This window comes from Lissotriton vulgaris, chromosome 4_1 (assembly GCF_964263255.1).
Source record: "Lissotriton vulgaris chromosome 4_1, aLisVul1.2, whole genome shotgun sequence".
Taxonomy (NCBI): domain Eukaryota; kingdom Metazoa; phylum Chordata; class Amphibia; order Caudata; family Salamandridae; genus Lissotriton; species Lissotriton vulgaris.
In genome coordinates, this window is record NC_141691.1 from 897,442,048 (window position 1) to 897,462,292 (window position 20,245).

General features: G+C 45.9%; 1 protein-coding gene across 3 annotated transcripts in view; it reads left to right on the forward strand.

Moving 5' to 3' along the window:
- Positions 1 to 20,245, forward strand: part of ZNF236 (zinc finger protein 236) — a 1,135,475-nt gene that overhangs the window by 472,272 nt on the left and 642,958 nt on the right. For all 3 annotated transcript variants that reach the window (XM_086965182.1, XM_086965180.1, XM_086965183.1), the window contains exons 13-14: positions 12,164 to 12,424; positions 15,710 to 15,960. In XM_086965182.1, coding sequence (XP_086821308.1) covers positions 12,164 to 12,424; positions 15,710 to 15,960 — 512 coding nt within the window. The remainder of the gene's footprint in view (positions 1 to 12,163; positions 12,425 to 15,709; positions 15,961 to 20,245) is intronic.

A 20,245-nucleotide genomic window follows, 5' to 3' on the forward strand; every position in this document is an offset into this window, starting at 1 on the left:
TAAGTTTTGGTTACACATTGAACTATGTGACCATTTTCTTATTGATACATTTACAGTGCACAACGCAAATGCAAAGTGTGTGATTCAATATTTTCACGTTTCTAAATGCTACAAAGTGATAACTGATACTCTTGAGAGGTGCAATGTCTGTGAGTGAAATTTGTGAGATTAAGATCGAAGTTTGGTATGTAAGGTACCTAAAAAAAAATATCAACCTACCTTTTCGTTCATGGGTTGTTTATTAAATTCATAAACATTGAATAGGTCTGTCTTCTAGCTAGATCCTGACTATGTTTGCAATAGAGAAAAACAAAATCTCAAAATAATGCGCTTTTGTCCTTTATAAAAGTGTACTTAATTGACAGCAAATACCTATTGGGGATATAAACTGTTTAATGCAGCCTGACAGTCAAAACTGCGGTCATTCCTAGGCATTTCAGGATCATTACAATTCCAGTTTACAGCACACTGAAATCTGGCTTAAATGTGTTTTTTATGGATTGTGAGTAGGGCATCGAAACATGCATTTGTGCTATTTCTTTTTTTATGCAACTCTTTTTGCATTTCTATTGTCCTTTTTATTTTTTTTATCTTTTGGATGTTCTTTTTTTTAAATTGAAACAGAGCAGTATAATCACCATACAGAAATGAAAAGTTCAACAGCTTACACTTGCATGCTATCTATAATGTACGCTGTGTAGGAATAATCAATAAGGAAAGCATTGAATTTGCCAAAGTATTGTAAATGCCCTCCACCAAACACTGCCAGTAGTGATTAGAGGAAGAACATGGCCTTAAAACCCATGTGGTTTCAGGAACATTCATCGCATTTCTCACAGTGTTCTTTGCTCTATTCCATAGGTTTTATGCTATGAAATTTAGAACTCTGTATTGTAGTGGGCGGAGGTACTTGAAGGCTCTCAACACTCCTCTGGGTACTTAATGAATGTCTTTCAGGCATGTGCTGAAATGAAACAATCTGATAGACATTTAGCCGCAGATTCCTTACCTTTGAACTTTGAGGCGTCAGGCTGGATCTGGAAGATTTTTCATAGCAGTACCGGTAGGTGGCGTCGGACGACTCTGCGTGATTTCATCGTGTTCGTCGTCACGTCTGCATTGTCAATATAACTGCCACTCCGGCGCGCTGGCATCAGTTCTTTGCATTTTGCACCAGCCAGCGCCTATCCGTTGAAGAGAGCTATGCTCTGTAATTTTTTGACAGACTTTTTTGCGACTTTTTGTTGACTTCTTTTGGTTTGTAGGAGTCATGTCGAGTAAGAAGACGCCTGGATTCAAGCTGTGTGGCGCTTGCCACCGCGCCATGTCAGGCACGGACCCCCACTTAGTGTGTCTTTGGTGTCTGGAGCATATCCATGACTCAAAGTTATGCTCCCGACTTCTGGGTCTGGCTACGAAGATTCTGAGGAAGCGGTCACTAAAGCTGCATGCTGCCCTGCGCTTGGCACCGTGGAGGTCAACTCGTCTGTCTTGGTCCAGGTCTCAGTCGAGAGGAAGGTCCGAGCACCGCTTTGGTGAATCAAAGTCCTCGTCCTCGAGCACAAGAAGTCGAAGCGTGCTTCGACTTAACTCCACCGTCTCACGATGTGGTAGAGGAATCTTGGGATTCAAGACCCTGCTCCACAGAGCAGATGCCTGAGTTGGCTTTGTGCCTTCTGGCTTTCCGGGTCCGGGAGCGAACCCCACCCAGCTTAAAAAGTTTTATAATGCAATGTGTGACATATTTGGGCAGTCTGGCCCTGCCGGCGCACCTTCGGGCCCTGCAGACTCAGATAATGGAAGAGACCCAACAGGTTCTGTGCCTGTGGTTCCGGCACCACATCCTCCGATTGGACCCATTTCCAGGTCCTGGCCGGCGACAATTGCACCTCCAGAGCGACCTTCCCCAGTGCTAAGGTCCTCTGTATCTCCAGCACACACCAGCGGCGCATCCCTTATGCTCATACCGGACAACGCGGAGGCAGTTTGTCATCCTCCGAGACCGGCGCAGACGGAGCAGTACGGCGCTATTCCGTTCAATCTGCCCTATTCTGAAGGGCTAGGGATAGATGAAGAAGATTGGGAGGGGGAGCCAGGATCCCTTAGAAATCCAGCACCCACAAGAGATGGACTGGTATGAGGAACTGGGTGATGCCAGGGGTTTGGACACCTCCCCAGACTCTGGCATGCGGTCTCCATCTACCCTTGCTACGGAGGAGGGGGGATCATTTGGTATGTAGGGCTGCGGAGGTCCTGGACCTGCAGGTCCTTACGTTGGCAATCATGACTAACGTCCTAGCAGAGGTCCTGCCACCTGGGGTCTCCAGCGTGGCACTCTTGCTGCCTTTTTATTGAGGCCTTACAGTCGCCCTTCTGGGCACCTGGTCGAAACTCAGCCCAGGCGCTCCTGTGAATAGGACGATTGCCTGCCACCATAGCCCTGCGCAGGGTGACCCACTTTTCCTCACTACCCACCCCACCCCAAAATGCTTGGTGGTCCGAGCTTCCAATTCCTGTGGCACATTTCCTTCCACACTCCCAGACAGGGAATGTAAGAGACGCGAGAATTTTGGAAAGACATTTTTTTTCTTCCGCCATTCTGGCACTGCAGTCGGTGAACACAGCTTGCGTTTTGGGCCGTTATTCACATTCTATCTGGGACGCGGTTGCGCATGTGCTGCCCAGAGTCTCAGAGGAGGATTGGGCTCTACACCCCCAAGCAATCTGACTGGAGAAATACAGCAAAGTTAGCCATCAGCTGTGGCTTGGGCACGACAGACTCGCTAGGTAGAGCGATTTCCAGGGCTGCGGCCGTCCGTCGCCACACCTGGCTGAAAACATCTGCATTTTCGGGGGATGTCCAAACTAACCTCATGGACATGCCCTTATATGGCTCCTGTCTCTTTGGATACCAGGCAGATGCTGCCCTTGAGCGTTTCAAAGACTCGCGGGCTACAGCCAAGTCCTTTGTCTCACTACAACCCCCGGACTGCATCTGCTTTTCGCTCTTTTCGTGGTTACGGAAGGGGCTATCCACCGCAACAACCCTATTCCAGCCGGAGGGCCCTACAAGCTCAGCAGCCTCTGCAGGGCCGTGGACGCGGTTCAACCCTACGGGTCGGGATACCAGAAGTTGAACCAATCCATGATCCCCTCCACCACAGCAAAACCTTCTTAGTCCGATCCTCCAGGATCATTTAACGCCAGTTAGTGTCCGAGTACCCCATCATCTGCACCACTGGTGGCACATCACGTCTGACAGGAGGGTGTTGCAAATTGTCCAAAGAGGTTGTTCGCTTACCTTCAAGACTATCCCTCCATCGATGCCTCCAGTATACGATCAGCTGATAGAGGATCAAGGATCACCTTGCCCTGCTCCGCGAGAAAGTCAAGGCTCTCTTGGCCAAGGTAGCTAGAGAGGGTTCTTGGGCCAGAAATAGGCTGTGGTTGTTATTTCCGGTATTTTCTGGTCCCAAAGAAGGACGGAGGCCTTTGTCCTTTCCTGGATCTCAGACCCCCCAACTACTTCGTATAAAAAAGAAAAGTTCAAGATGCTCACCCTAGCTCAGGTCCTGTCTGCCCGGGACCCGGGAGACTGAATGGCAGCGTTATATCCCGTCCTACCTGCCTATTGTCACAAACTGCGATTTATTGTGGACCACAAGCACTTTCAATTTGCAGTGCTCTGCTTCGGCCTCACCAGTGCCCCTCGGTTGTTCACAAAGGTGATGACGATGGTTGCAGCCCATCTGCCGAGATCAGGGGTTCCAGTCTTCCCCTGTCAGCCTCTATCCTGGATTTCGGTGAGAATGACTCTGAGGCTACTGGGACTCATGGCCTCCTGCATCCTGCTAGTGACCCATGCACGGTGGCACATGCAGACTCTGCAGTGGGGCCTGAAGTTTCAGTGGGCACAGCATCGAGGAAATCTCACCGACCTGGTTCAGATTTCAGAGGGCACAGCGAGAGACCTGCAGTGGGGCTAGCAGACTGCGATTGGTTCTAGAGCAGACCCCCTTGCCTTCCCCACCCAGAGCTCACAGTAGGGACAGATGCGTCCCTTCTGGGATGGGGTGGCCATCTGGGGAAGGAAGGTGGAGATCAGAGGACTCTGGTCTCTAATGGAAGCCAAGCTCTATATCAATCTGTTGGCACTTCGGGCGATCCGACTGGCACTGAAAGTCTTTTTGCCGTTGATAATTGGAAGGCTCGTACAAGTGTTCACGGACAACACAACCGCCATGTGGTACTGCAACAGACAGGGCGGAGTGGTGTCATGGACTCTTTGTCAAGAGGCCCTGCGTCTCTGGACTTAACTGGAACAACAGGGCATTTCCCTGATAGTTCAACACCTGGCTGGTTTTCTGAACGCCAGTAAGAAACTGCCCCTATATATATTACACCAAAATGAGGTATAGTGTGTGTATAGAGACCAAGTGACCCTAGAGGTAGGCAGAGGTTAACGTTAGATAGAACCTTACTCTAATTGTGGTAGAGTGGTCGAGCAATAAGGCAGTATCAGAGGACAGTGTTAAGCATTTGATATACACACTCAGTCAGAAAATGAATTCACACACTCAATAACTGAACTCTAGGCCAATTGTGTTTGTATAAAAATATCTATTATTTTTAGAACCAAGGAAGCCTGGCACAGGTAAGCTTTAAATACTTTTTAGTAATAAGTTACTGGATATTAAACAGTTTGAAAATGCAATAGAAATTGTACTTTGTTTGATTTATAGGGTTTGCAGTAAGTTGCAACACTTAGCAAATACAGTACATTGAAATGAATAGGCTTTTTCAGTCAATTACAGTTAAGTTACTTTTTACGTTAATTTTCGAACTCAGTGCTGGATACCTAGATTCAGCACTGGGACATTTCCTGGAAACAGGTAAGTAATTACATTTTGGTTACTCGCATGAGTTTTAGAGAATATTTTTATATTACAAAACTCTACAACTAGAAATTTTTTGGAGAAAAAGTGTCAATGGCATCCTATGGCGGGAAAACAGGTTAACGGTTAACAGTTAAGTAATCGACTGTAGGAGTTGAGGTTCTGGGGTTAGACTCAGGAGTCCCCCACAGTCAGTGATGCACTGTTGTTGCACCTTCAGCGGCACTAAGGCGGCTGGATGCAGAGTGTTGAGGCTGAATGTTACCCAATGGAGTATAGGGGCCTCCTCCGGCTGGTGGCTGCTGCCTCCAAGGGTGGCACAATATGTGATGCAGCCGTTGGAGGCCTTCTCTGGTCACAGTGCCCTGGGTACCTGTGATACCATTTACCAGGAGCTGACATGTGGCCAGAGATGCCAATTGGGTTAGGCTTCAATTCAGTTTTAGGCAAGGAACATAGGCCCTGGGTAGCTGATTAGCAGGAGCCCAGGGCACACTCAGTGAAAGAACATCAGAAATTCAGCAAAAAGTGAGGGCATACCATGCAAGAAAAAGGGCTCTGTCTCACATTGCCCGGGCGGACGAGCTCAGCAGAAGGTTCCTTGCAGATCACGAGTGGCTTCTCCATTCGGTGGTTTTTCAAGGTCTCTTTCAACGGTGGGGAAAGCCTTAGTTAGATCTGTTCGCCTCCGAAGAGAACGAGCAATGTCAGCTGTTTTTTTGCATTGGAGTTTCCAAGGCGGCTTTCACTCGGTGATGCTTTTTGACGCGAGTGGAGCTCAGGCCTCCTATAAGCTTTTCCGCCCATACCACTCCTGAAAGGAGTGCTCAAGAAGATCAGGAGCTACCAGACACAAGTTATTCTTGTGGCTCCGGACTGGGCATGGAGAGTTTGGTATCCTGAGCTTCTATACATGATCATTGATCCTCTGGTCATTTGCCCCTTCCGGAGGATCTTCTGTTTCAGCAGCAGGGGAGAGTTTTCCACCCAAACCTGTCCATTTGCCGCCTCTGCATGGAGCTTGAGCGGCGAAAGTTGACAGCTTTTGACCAACCTCCCATAGTAGTTGAGGTTATTTTGGCAGCCAGGCATCCCTCCACAAAATCGGTATACACCTGCCGATGGAACACATTTTGTAAATATTATACAGACCGGGCTATTGACCCTCTATCTGTGTCTTTATCTCATGTTTAGTCTTTCCCTGGCCCGGCAGGGCTGTTCCCTGGGCACTTTGAAGGGATATCTTTCAGCCCTTTCTTCTTTTCTACGGCTGCCTGATCAGCCTTCTCTTTTCAAATCGCCTCTGGTACAGAGGTTCTTGAAGGGTCTAACTCACTTGTTCCACCCCTCGACCCTTCGTTATGCCACAGTGGGACCTTAGCTTGGTTCTCACCTTTTTGACATGTGCACCATTTTAGCCGCTGCACAAATGCCCTCTATGGCTGCTCACCATCAAAACAGTCTTCTTAGTGGTGATAACCTCTGCTAGGGGGTTAATGAACTTCAGGCACTGTCATCTAAGCCTCCTCACCTGAGGGTCTTCCCGGACAAAGTGGTACACCGGGCTACAGCATCCTTTCTACCTAAGGTGGTAACACTCTTCCATCAGGGACAGTCTGTAACCATGCCCACCTTTTATGCACCCTCACACTCTTCCAAGAAAGAGAAGCGTCTCCATCGTCTTAATCCAAAAAGAGCATTATCATTCGTACTCAATTGAACCAAAGAGTTCTGGGTGGGCCACCAACTCTTTGTAGGGTTAGTGGGGGCAAAGAAAGGACGTGCTGTCCAAAAGAAGACTATATCCCACTGGGCTATCCTGTGTATCAAAACCTACTATGCCTTACCGAAAAAAGATCCCCCTGAAGAGCTGAGGACCCATCCCACTAGGGCAAAAGCAGCCACCACAGCCCTCCAGCGTGGTGTCTTCTGTTTCTAATATCTGCCAAGCAGCCACGTGGACGTTACTGCATACAATTGCCAGACACTATTTCCTGGATTCCCAGGTTTGCCGAGAAGGCCTGTTTGTCCGCACTGTCTTGCAAGATTTCCTGGTCTAAACTTTCTGCAGTCTCTCCTCTGGGGAAGGTATTGCATGGGTATCTGTTGAAAGGTAAGGAATCTGTAGCTAGATGTCTCTATCAGATGGACAAGTTACTTACTTTCATTAACTCCTTATCTGGTAGAGACATGATCTAACCGTAGATACCTTACTGACCTACCCATCCTCTCCGCACTGCAGAATAGTTTTTAGTGTCAGTGTTGTTCCCTTTCAGGGCCCTAGATGATCATTATATAACACACCATGGTCAGTCACTTCATGGCTTTGCGCTTCTGACGTGGAAAGTCATGAAAAGTACCGACGTCAATGTGCAGGAGTGGCAGTTATATTGACGACGCGGACATCACAACAATGACTAACATGACGCCGGCGATGCCACACAGAGTCAACCGACGCCACCTACTGGTGTGCAGGGGTACTGCTAAGAAAATTCTTCCGGAACCATCCTGACGCCTGGATGTTCAAAGGTAAGGAATCTTCCTCATTATCTTTTCCATTTGAAACAATTTCTTCTACCGGAGATGTATTCAGAGTGGGAATTGGTGGTAGCTTTCTTTACCCACACTTGTCTGCTTTGGGAATAATTTCTGTGGTTTAGATATGTGTTTCTTCACAAGTATGAGTATGAGGTGGGAATCAACAAGCTACAGCAATTGTTAGGCTGTTGGGATTGGGTATGCCTCTGCAAGTTGTTTGTTTTCCAGCCTTTAGTGTCAGTGGAGCAAAAGAGCCTTTAATATTGATGCTCCTACCAAAGTCTTTTATGACCCACTTTCTTGACCAGATGTTCCTGAAAGTTGTTTTCACTATTTAATCAGCCCATCAACAAGTAGTGATTTGTTGACATCAAAGAGGCATCTGATGTTGATCCTTGAATTCTGAAGGAGAATATCCTGGCAAGGCAGTTTCTCTCCATGTTGGAAAGGTGTCTTTGACCTTGACTGGATATCTTAGACACTGGCTATGAGAGGGCCTTCAACTTATAGAAGTTGTTTCCAGCCTCTCAAAACTTGCACTGGTTGTCCTGGTGCTCACAGGTACTTCCACCTCAATGGCTGTAGATTTGGTTGTTCAAATGAGGTGGATATCCAACTAAACAAGCAGTGTTGTTGAAGTCTAGGGACTTTTTAACTCTGTTTACTGCTATTTAAAGTTGGTGGCAATTCCCAGCGCTGGCAGATTCAAGCATGTTATATATGAAAGATACACTACAGAACTGGGTTTAAAGGTAAGTAACTAATTTCTTACATTAGTTGACCCTGGTGGTTGAAAATATCTAATTGGTTTTCATACTTCTTATGGACCCAAGAATTGTATGTACCCCTAGATAACCATTGTGCTCCCAGCAGATGTTAAGTATTTAGTATCCAGCAGTGGTGGATGACTACCCATCCACCTCTAGTCACACTAACCCACTTTACCAATGCCATGTTATGTCACTGGGATGAATTCTTGAAGCATATTGCACCTAGCAGCATTTCTTTGTGCCTTTCCTCTACTCTCCATGAACTTGTTCAGGTTCCATTCTTTGAGGTTCCCTTCTTTGAGGCTATTGTGTTCAGCCACCGCCTTACAACAGTTGCATTGTCACTTCTGCTGCTTTCTCTGTGTGAGAACTAACATATTTGTTTTTAATCCAAAAACTTGAGAAATCTCATTGGTGATCTACGAGATGAAAATATTGTCTGCTGTATGCAGAGCATTAGATCAATGATGAATTACTTTCCAAATTGGAATATGTCAAATTTTCTTCTTGCATATGAGATTAATGGTGGTATATAAAAACTTCTACATTTGATTATATGACACTGAAATGGGATGCAAAATCACACTCAAAATAATCCAGCAATCACATGTACTAATCTTTATGAACAACTCTAACTCTAGAATAATTCTAGCCTCTCAAGTCATGTATGTACTTTAATCGTCCTTGACTAAGAAGTGGGTGTAAACGTGTGAAGTTCAGATCATATGCCCTCCAGAAGACTGTCAAATGGAACTGTGGGTTAACGTATAGGCCTTAAGGGGAGTCAGCGTTTACCTCCACGTGACAGAACATGCCTTTTAGTCTAATGATTTCGGATCAGTGAGCCATATTTGTCACCTGGTCCCAGGAGAAGAAGGTTTAAGTTTGTGTGCTCTTTTGCCTGGGAAGACTTTGTTGTAGACACTGTTAAAGAATAATTATTGGCTTTTTTGCCTTTCCTCGGTTTGCCTGATGAGCCCTGTTTATTCAGTTCTCTGCTTTAATGCATTTTTCAAAAGGGCTCTTAGATATGATTCCCCTGGCTCCCTTTATGCCTTTAGCATGCTGCATTGGGATCTTAATCTCTTCCTGACATTCCTCATGCGTGCTCCTTTTATGCCTCTTTATAATAGTATCGTGATAGTTGACTGAAGAGTGTATTCTTCATTGAAGTCAGTTCTTTGCATTTCACAACTGAGTAGCAGACATTTGCATTCAATTTGACCCATACTACATTTTTTCCTGGCAAGACGGTGCTTCGGTCCCATGCATCCTTCATTACACGAGTAGAGTTTCCATGTGGGGCCCATATTATTATCTCTTTTGCCTACCTTTAAGGTGGAGGAGAGGTTACACTGGTTTGACACATGGGGTCCTTTACTTTGTATATTGGTAAAACTAAGTAGTAGCAAGTGGATGAACTGCTTTTTGTTGAATTTGTTAATGTAAAGAAGGGATTGATGTTCCAGAAATGGAAAATATCATGATGGACTGCAATAAACATAAAACTGTTATGTCTTGTCCATTTTGAATCCTCCCAAGGCCCTTCAGGCTCATTTCGCTAGGGCAAAAGCTGGGACTTTAGTTCTATCTTGGGGTGTACTTGCTTTGGACATTTGATAGGCAGTCACTTGAACATCAGTCCAAACTTTTAGCAGGTATTACTGCGTTGATTCAGAGGTCCACAAAGGGGGGGGGGGGTCCTGCTCTTGTCTGCAGAACTTACTAGTATAAAGTCAGCTCTTCAGAACCACCCCTTTGGAGAGGGCATTTCTTTTAGTGCTGACTCTCAAAGTGTCTTCAGTTAAAGTTATCCATCAGTAGAGTTAGTGACTTACCAACAGCAATGCTCTTTCTGGTGAATACTCTGCCCACCATCCACCCAGTTCTGTCAAGTGGTCTTTCGGAAGTTAATAAGGATCCAAGTTAGATGTGCTCATTGCCAGGTCATTTCAGTCTGTCAATCGCCTCTGCATCTGAGGACATTTCAAGACTAATGAATAAAGTAACATCTCCACTAAGGAGTGGTACCTATGTACATCTGTGTTATCTAGACTAGGGGTGGGATGATATCATGGTGGTGGATAATGGTGCCAGCCCATAGAAAATATTCCAAGAATGTCTGAATCCAGTTTGTCATCCAGGCTGATGCAGTAAGTGAGGAATCTGCAGTTACATAGAGTCTCTATCAGAAAGAGCATTAACTAAGGTAATTAATTAATTCCTTTTTTCTCTTTATAACATTTATTAGATATGCACTTTTTCATTGGTCTTCATCCTTATTTAAGGACCATGCCGATGGTGGGCCTTAAATTTGATTTAGGCCTATGACTTCTCTCTTAATGGCACTCACATCTATTAAATGGTTCTAAATTAATTTCACTTAAATCAATAAATTATCTTAAATTTACATGCCTTGACTCTAGCCTTCTTCATTGCATTGATTTTTATCAATTTCAGTTTGACAAAAGGTATAACAGCCGACAAATTCCAACATTGCATGTTAAAAGTTAGCCATTGGATGCAACAAAATTGCCTTAAACTCAATGGAGAAAAGAGTGAGGTGATGTTTCTGGGAGGTAATTCAGACATCTGGTCCCCAGACTGGTGGCCTGACAAGCTAGGAACACGTCCAGATCCCTCGGAGAAAGTGAAAAATTTGGGATTCATGATAGACACCAAGCTAGCATACGAAGTCCAAGTAAACAAACTGGCATCTTCGTTTTGGTTAATATTAAAAATGATAAAAAAAATACTACCATATCTGCCTCAAGATGCACGCAAAACGGTAGTCACAGCGCTAGCTTTATCCCGTCTGGACTACGGAAATGCACTGTATGCAGGAGCCAGAATAAAAATCATAGATAAGATGCAGCGCCTGCAAAATGCCGCAGCAAGACTGATCCTGGATATACCAAAGTTTCAGTCCGTCAGCCACAAATTAGCTTCACTTCATTGGCTTCCAGTTGCCAAAAGAGTCAAATTTAAATCACTATGTCTGACCTATAAGGCCCTCCAGGGCAAAGGACCTCTCTTCATAAAAACGCAGTTGAGGAAATACGAACCATCCAGACTACTAAGATCTGACAAACAAAAACTGATAGCAATACCTAAGTTCAAACGAGCGAACTGGGGGGGAAGAAGTTTCTTCGTCCACGCAGCAAGGACATGGAATCAACTTCCATTAAATATAAAAAACAGCCCATCCTTGGACTTGTTCAGAAAGCAAATTAAAACATGGTTGTTAACTGCATAAACCTAAGACCAGTTCAGGACTACGGACATATCATAGCGCCAAGACGCCTCCGGGCATTCGCGCGCTTTAGAAATAGATAAATCAATCAAATCAATCAAATCAACTTAATATGATGAGAAAGTATTTCATGCACTCATGTGAAAGCTTTGTATAGTGAAGCTAGGACAAAGGCCTATTGGGTTTAAGACCTGATTTGCTGTGTTCATCAGAAGGTTTGCCTGGTTTGCCCCTTAGTATGTTTGGACTGAGCCTGTGTTCATTTAGACTTTCATTACAATTGACTTGGTAAAAAGACACATCAATACAGAGTGTGATATTATCGATACCCACCTGCACCGATGCCCTCATGGATTTGCCCATCTGCTGACATTTTGATCCAGACATTTCACCTACTCCGAGCAGGGGAAATATCTGGACCAAAACTCATGAGCTGTAACATTCCTCTGCATTAGTCACATCTCTTGTAATCCTTTTGGGGACGATGAATCCTGTTACTGGCTCTTTTTTGACTAACAGGCCATTTATGAGCGTCTTAATAATGATGACCACTGATGTTTTGCATTTGATTATTTTACATCAATTGTTTATTTGTAAAGCACTTATATCAACAGGTAATATCTTGGTGTTTGTTACTGAATTATAAAGTTTATAATATGATATTTTTGCTTTGCTCGCTGATGGTCAGTTTTTTCCCCTTTCTTAAGGTCTCATACCGGTGAAAAACCTTTTCTTTGCTCTCAGTGTGGAAAGGGCTTTGTGTCCACTGGCGTGCTGAAAGCTCACATTAGGACGCATACTGGATTAAAAGCACATACGTGCCTTGTATGTAATGCTTGTTTTACAACCAGTGGTAGTCTAAGGCGTCACATGCACATCCATACTGATCTAAGGCCCTATATGTGTCCATATTGCCAAAAGACTTTCAAAACGTCATTAAATTGCAAGAAGCATATGGCGATACATCGGTAAGTTGAACTGTATTTTCTTGTCTGTCACTGAATTATATGCTCTGACAATGTTGTGAATGTTTGGTACATGAAACCTTTGGTAATTGACAGTGAGGTGATTTGCAGCAGACTTTTGTTTCAAATCTGTTTTATTTTTCAGCAAGGGGAGAGGGTCATGCTCCACAAGGGAAGCAGGTACACAGCGATAAGCCTCCAACCCTATCCAAGGCCGGCCGCGTGATAGAAAGGCATATCAGATGGCATTGAAATCCAGGGGGGGAGGAGAATTATACACAGCGTTGCGCCTACAACCCCATAGGGGCCGGCCGCGATCAAATGGCAGAGTACAACAGCAGGAAGGCCTGTGAAGTGGTAAGACCCAGGGGGCCTTTCTATGCTATAGACGGGCAACAGGCCTGTATGAAACAACCATTTCAACGGGCCATCAGGGCCCAAAAAGAAGACAGCAGGAGGAAGAGCAGTCAGCGTAAGGGAAGCAGGAAAAAAAAGGGGGAGGGATAGGAGAGCAAGACTAGAGAGAGCGCGCGGGGGCGGAGGGCTCGACATTCCAGTCTATTAACGGGAGCGGTGAGGCACAGTGCAGGGGGTAGTCATGGAAGCAATCTGCTCGGGTCAGGGGGGGCCAGAGCATCCTCAAACAATCTCAGCTCCCTGAGTTTAGTAGGCACATAGCGCACCCGTTCAACTGCGCAAAGGTATTTGACTAGGGGCTGCCACACAGCTTTGAAACGGGTATCGCGCGCCTGCAGCCGGGCTGTGAAGAGCTCCATCGTAAGGACATGCCAAAGGCGCACGAACCAAGCCGCAATTGGAGGGGCTTCGAGCTTTTTCCAGTATAAGGCTATGAGCTGTTTGGCAGCACCCAGCATGTGAAGCGCCAGGATCCAATCACTCCTAGTAAGAGCCTTTAGAGCAGCAGGCTTAACCCCCAGCAGGATAGTGGTAGTGAGTTCAGGCAGAGGAAATCCCAGCACCCCCCTGATGTGGCTAAGGACCTCCTTCCAGTAGAGAGTCCGCGTCGGGCACGCCCACCAGATATGAACGAGGTCCCCCGTTGCAGATCGGCACTGCCAGCACAGGGGCGAGGAGGCATGAAACATCTGGTGTAGGCGCTAAGGAGTATAATACCATTGAGTCATTAATTTATAGGCATTCTCCCGCTGTGGGATGCTACGGTATATTTTGGGGATGTCTCGCCAGAGCCTTTGCCATTGCGCAGGGGTAATGTCCGTGTCAGACAATGCCTGCCATCTGTCCTGATAGGGTTGGGAGGGCGGTGCTTGCGGGTGCTGTAGTATCTGGTAAATACGCTAAACTAGTCCTTTGGACTCAATGGGGTGGCGGGGCAGCCGCTCAAAGGGGGGTAAAGGCGTGCGTGGCTGCCTGGTACATTGCGTCGGAAGTCACCCAATGTCGCAGCTGAGTATATTGCAGCTGTGCCGTTGTTTGAATATGAAACTCTTCTCTACATTGGGCAAAAGATTTTAGTTTGCCCTCCTCGAATAGGTCCGTAACCACACTGCAGTAAATTGCGTCCACTTGGCAAAGGCTTACGTTTGATGCGCCGGTTCCCTTCAATCTGGGTGTGCGGCGAGGGGAAGGTAGTAAGACCTCCTCTGACAGCCACCGTATCCCAGATGTCAAGCACCATCTTCGTGGGGACCGCCAAATAGGCGCTCTTAGAGCGTGCCGCCCACTGATGCCAGACTAGGTCCCAGATGGTACGTCCTATCACAGCCCGATCCATGTGAAGCCATCCCTTTTCACTCTCCGTCACCACCCACTCCACCACAAAGCGGAGGTGCGAGGCCCAGTAGTAATCCAGTAAATCGGGGAAAGCCAGTCCCCCCCTATCCGGCGGTGTCATTAACTGGGAGAATCGAGGCCTCTTACCGCCCCAGATAAAGGCTGTGAGGGCACGCTTGAGATCGTGGATGTCACGGAGCGGGATGGGCGCGGGGAGGCACTGAAATAGATACAGGATTTCAGGGAGAATGGACATTTTGACAGCATTGAGTCTGCCTAGCCACGTTAGCACCAGGGGCTTCCACTGTCGTAGTTCCTCCAGGACCAATCGTCGACACTCCCGCCAGTTTACTTGCGACCACGTGTCCAGGGAAGGGGTTATCTGAACCCGGGGTAGCGGATGCTCTGGGTGGCCCACTGGTATGGCGCCAGCTGCTTGAGGCGAGGGATGTCAGCCTCCGGGATGGTAATGTTGAGGGCCCAGGACTTACCGTGATTAATCTTAAGGCCAGAGGCCCTCTCGAAGAGGGTCAGCGCAGTGTGGAGAGCCGGAAGAAACTCGTCAGGGCAGGTGAGGGTGAGGAGAAGATCATCAGCCAACAGCGCCACCTTGTTCTCGCAGCCCCCCATATGAATGCCGTAAATGTCGGGTGCCCGGCGGATCATGGCCGCCAGCGGCTCCACCACTAGGGCGAAAAGCAAGGGCAATAGGGGGCACCCCTGTCGGGTGCCCCTGTGGATGGGGAACGGCGCAGCTTCCCATTGACTTGTATCCGAGCCTGCGGGTCCTGGTGATCATGTCCGGTCCCAGTCCAAGCTTTGTTTTCCAATGAATATCGTGGCTGCTGCAGATTCCTTCTATCTTTCTGCCTCCAGACAAATTTGATCTAAATGTTAATTTGGGTTTGTTGGTTGTTCTTTTTTTCTGCACCCTTGGTCTTCAAGGTTGATCCAAATATTGATAGAACTGACTAAATCAGTGCAGATGGTCGCGCAGTAGAACATCTCTTTCAGAAGCGTTTCTAGCACTCTTTCTGACTCTGAATAGTATCATTTGGTTTAGTGCTCAGGAGTGTGGAAGAAAGCCTTCTGCAGCCAGTCTGGTGCTTGGGAAAGAGATAAAATAATGATTCTGATGGAGCTCTGACGGAGCTATACTTTCAATAGGAAGAATGTTACTGAAGTGTTAATTGATGCAGCATTATAGCATCTACGGAATGCTGTGAGACTGCAGTTGGGAAAAAATCAATTTAATGGCTAGAAAAATTCAATGTCTCATTTGAGATGGTGATTTGTTGGATATGCCAATCTTCATTTAGTTCTTTAGATGATATGACATTGTGTTTTAAATTGATTCGGTATCGAGTACTATAAAAACTGTTTCTGTTCCGTAATAGAAAATGCCAAATTGCAGGTGCAGCAAAAAGTAGCTTTAAGTTGTTTTGCACTATTTATTCTCATTTGTGCACCTAGATCTGTGTGCTATATCTTATTGGCAGTTCTTCATTATGGGATGTCTGCACCTTTCCTTTTCAGACCTGAGCTTGTTGACCAACTCCAAAATAGCCAACAGTCTTCCTCAATGAATGAGTCCACAATAGATGCACACAGCATCCAGGTTTCAGATCAAATGCAAGTAGAGATTGAGAGTGATGGTCTCCCTCAAGCTGAAGATGTAACACCAGAGGCAGAGGTTATTTTACAGTTGGAACCACATCACATTGTGGGTACTGAAGATTCTGAACTAGGACATGTGCTAACAGAACATCCCCTGCAAGAAGATGAAGGTAGATATATATTCATTTAATGAGGATGAAGCACAATGGTAAAATAATTGTTTGCTTTATGTAGTTTTATGGGTAGAGGAAGATTTGGCACACATGTTTTGCACACTATCTCTTTGTAAACTAATGTAATTAAAACTGTTCAATTGTTTTTAATCTGTAAAACTGGGGACTGAATTAGCTAAATAACGACTTTTAAATGCATTAATAGGAATACTATTTTTCTTCATTAAGTTGTTTAGAATTGTGGTGTAAAGCTATTTTCTGATGTGTAATTCTAACTGCAGTTTTCTCACCCTTGGGCTGAGGTAGGGTTTCGACTATAGCCCCTTTGCTGAGAAGGGCCTGGATCTCCTGGTCCACCAGAGCGGCGTCTGCCTTGGAAAAACAAAGAGGACGGGGAGGAACGACCTGCAAAGGAGTGACTAGGATTTCTATATGAAATCCCCTTACAGTCTGCATAACCCAAGCATCCCCTGTGACAGAAGTCCACATTGGGAAAAAATGCGCCTGACGGCCCCTCACTTTTAGAAGGGAAGAAGGGAGAACACTCACCAGAAGAATTGGCTCCACCGCCACCTCTGCCACCTCTGCCTCGGTGTCCGCGGGTGGGATAGAACATTCTGAAGTGGGCTTGATCCTGATATTGTCCTTAATTGGAGCCTTGCCCTCTGCTCTGATTTGGACGGCTGGACGAGCTGCCCCTACCTCGTCCGGCCCCTCTGAAAACCCGGGGGCAAAACACCTTGCGAATGGAAGACTGGGCCCTATCCATGGAGGTGAAGGTGTTAACAAACCTCCCCAGCTCCTTAATAAAGGGTTCCCAGAGCAACTGGGCCTGCCTCAGTATCCGCCAGGTCCCCCAGTTTGGGGTCGACCTTGATGAGAAGGGACCTTTGACGTTCAGTGGAAATCGCGCAGTTGGCTTTCCTGAGGAACACCACTACGCATTGGGCCCATAAAGAGAGATGATCTGGGGAAATGAGGGAGCCTGAGAACTTTGCTTCTACTGCCAGATCCAGAATCTTGGTAGCGGGCGCCAAGACATCTAACAACTTATCCTGACAGGCGCGCCAGGACCTGTTTATGCCTTTTTAGGGGTCTTTAACAAACTTTTGGAGGAAGGTAGCCATTCTGGGGTCAATCTCTGGAGTGGCGGCTACCTTCCCCTCCAAGGAAGGGCGCAGACACTCTGCCCTAAGGCAGTTACGGGCTGCTGGTTCGAACGGGCGGCGGATCCTGCTGGCTACGTATTGGGCGACTTTCTCCAAAGGAGCCCAGTCAGAAGAGCGTGGATGTAGGACATCATCTGGGTCCAGCATATCTGCGCACAAGTTGGTCTAAGAAGCAGCTGATACCGATTTGGAAGGGAGCAAAGGTCGGGACTGTTCCCGAGAGGCATCACCGTCCCCTTGGTCCGCAGGATCCCCATCAGCCAAAGTAGAGGGAAGTGCAGGAGGGGTCACAGGGGAACCTGCTGGAGGCACACAACTGGCTAGAAAATCCCACATAAGGCGGGAGAAGGCATCTGAGTCCGCTCCAGCCTCCCTAGCTCGCTTAGGTGGTGGTTCTTGCGATTCAGAGGCAGGGAAATTAGGAGCAGGGCCAATGGAAGAGGCCTGCACAGCTCTGGTCAGCCATTTGCAAGCTTGGCCGATTTTGGCGGACGCGCCGTTAGGGGGTCGTCTTCCCACTGGTCATCTTGATAGGCGTTATCCTGGTAGGCCGCCATTATTGGGTAGGTATATGACAGTTGTCAGAAGGGATATAAACCATGAGGATGTAAGCCTCAACTAGATAGGGGCTGGGTGTCAACCAGGATAGGGGCAGACAGTGTCTGCAATAGAAGGCCCGAAAGCCAAGGACCCTAACATCCCCGGTGCAAACTTGCAATGGGCAGTCTACCAACTGGGTCCCTGCAGTGTACTGACCGACGAAATCGGGCGTTCAAGGGGGCGTGAAAATTATAGAAATGAAATTTGCTTAACGACAATAGCACCGACCCTTGTCAGGGGTGTATAAGGCAGACAAAGACAGGCTCCCGCGGCGAAGCAACGCTGAGATCCGTTGCAATGTCAGGAATGCATGGAATCTCAAGCGTGCTAGCCGCGTCACCGCTAGGCGCCCTCGGCCAAAGCGGAGCCCTGAGTAGCGGCGGCCCGCTAAATAAAGAATCCGCTGTAGAGAGAAAAACGGCAAAAAACACAGTTGATGGACAGAATGCAGAACAATGTCTTACATTCGCCCCAGTACAAAGATCTGGGCCTAAATCCATCGTTTTTTTGCACTCCACACGACCCTAGGTCAGACAATGGCTATATGCAAATCAGCCTTGACCCTGTGTCTCATGGGAACAGTCCAGCCCGAACTACCAAGCCATGTCTTTCCTAGACCGAAATCAAGCATCCTCCTTTTTTCTTGGCGGAGCCTGGAGAACCTCCTATACAATGGGATTAATGGCTTGATATGTTTGATGCCTATGTCGTTGTATTGGAGGATGGCGAATGTTTGCCTGAAAGACTTTTATTACTAAAATATAGGTTGGGTGCCATAGGGCTGAGCGGATATATGAATTTACCCCCTTTGGAAAATACTAATAATATGGATGTGTATCATATTGTGATAAAACAAATTCAGGAAAAATACGGCAAGAAAATTAATGTCATGGAACGTTTTTAAATGTTATTCACTTTCAGGGAAGGAGGATCAAACAGTTGACTAGTTGGTTGATGCTTTAAGAAGGGTTAGCGGCAACGTGTGACTTTGAACACATCATGTAATCAGGTGTTGAGAGATCAAATGCTTATGAAAACAAATCTAAAAAAATAAGTTGTGGTTTTCTGTGGAGATGTCTTTGAAGGCAGCAGTAGATTTAGCTAGAAGCAACGAAGTGTCGCAAAAAAGTATACAAGTTTTTTTTAAATGATTGGGAATGCTAGCACTGTATCTGCATTTGGTAACCGGAAGAATATTAAAAGTAAAGGAAAAACTTTAGAATCCAAAGTAATGAAACGTTACACAAACCTAGCAAGGAGTTGTTACACTTTAGGTGTGGCTCGAGTAGCCATTTAGCAAATTCTAAAGTGTTGTGCGTAAAAAAAGTATGCAGGACATGTGAAAAAGAAAGGTCATTTTAGCACCGTGTGTAAAAGTATGAGTAAGAAAGTAAATCAGATTTTGAAAGATGTTGAGGAAACAAATTTGCAGGGTGTGGTGTTTTTAAAAAATATATAATTTTATTGATTTTGGTTTGACACAGTATAGCATAGTATTACATTATTGCAGGGTGTGGTGTTAAGTGTATAGGATAACCAAAAATGTGATTGCAAGAAAACCATGAAATTGGTTAGTTGTACTATTAGTATCGATGGTATACCAATTGAAACTATGGTAGATTTGTGTGCCTGTTACGCAATCATGAGTTAGAACATGTTTGAGATAATATGTAGGTAGAGAGTTATGAGCCTGATGCTAACCCTGATAGTTAGCCAGGCCATAAAATTCCTATGCAGGGATTTATTTAGGTAGATCTAGAATTTAGTACCCCAATGTCCTTATAGCAAGGTTTATGTGGCTATCGAAGGGGCCAGGGTTTTGAGTTGACCTCACAAAATGAAACTAGGTATGAAAATTGATCCTTGCGCTAGTCCGCCGTGTGTGCTGACCTGTGCATACTGTTGCAAAGGTTAAAAAAAGGTTATGCGAAATATGCAGAATTGAGGAGCGAGTTTCCCAATGTATTCAGTGATCGGTTGGGGAAAATGAAGGGCTTCGAACACAAAATTGAGTTGTGTGAAATTTCAAACCACTTAGACAAAGATTGAGGAATGTGCCTTTGAACTATAGAGAGAAATTCGAGGAAATTATGCAAGATTTATGTGAAACAAATTGTAGAACCTGTTGAGTTGATTGGCGTTCGCTAGTGGTAATTGCTTTAAAATAAAGTGGAGAATTAACTGTTGATTGAAGGAGCTTAAATGAAGCCATTTGAATGGCTACCTTCCCTCTAACTAATCTGCAAGAATAGATGTCATCAATTTGTGATGCAACTACTTTTTCAACAATCGATCTAGCGAGTGCATAACACCAAATTGTTTTGGAGGAGGAATCCAAGCACTGCACAGCCTTCATAACCCCTGAAGGAATGTTTCAGTACAAAAGGATGCCTTTTGTTTTTCAGAGAGAAATGACTAGAATTTTATTGGGATTAAAAGGGGCTAAGGTATTCCAAGATCAGTTTATTTACGGTAAAGATCAAATGGAACACAATTACATCTTGAAACGGGTC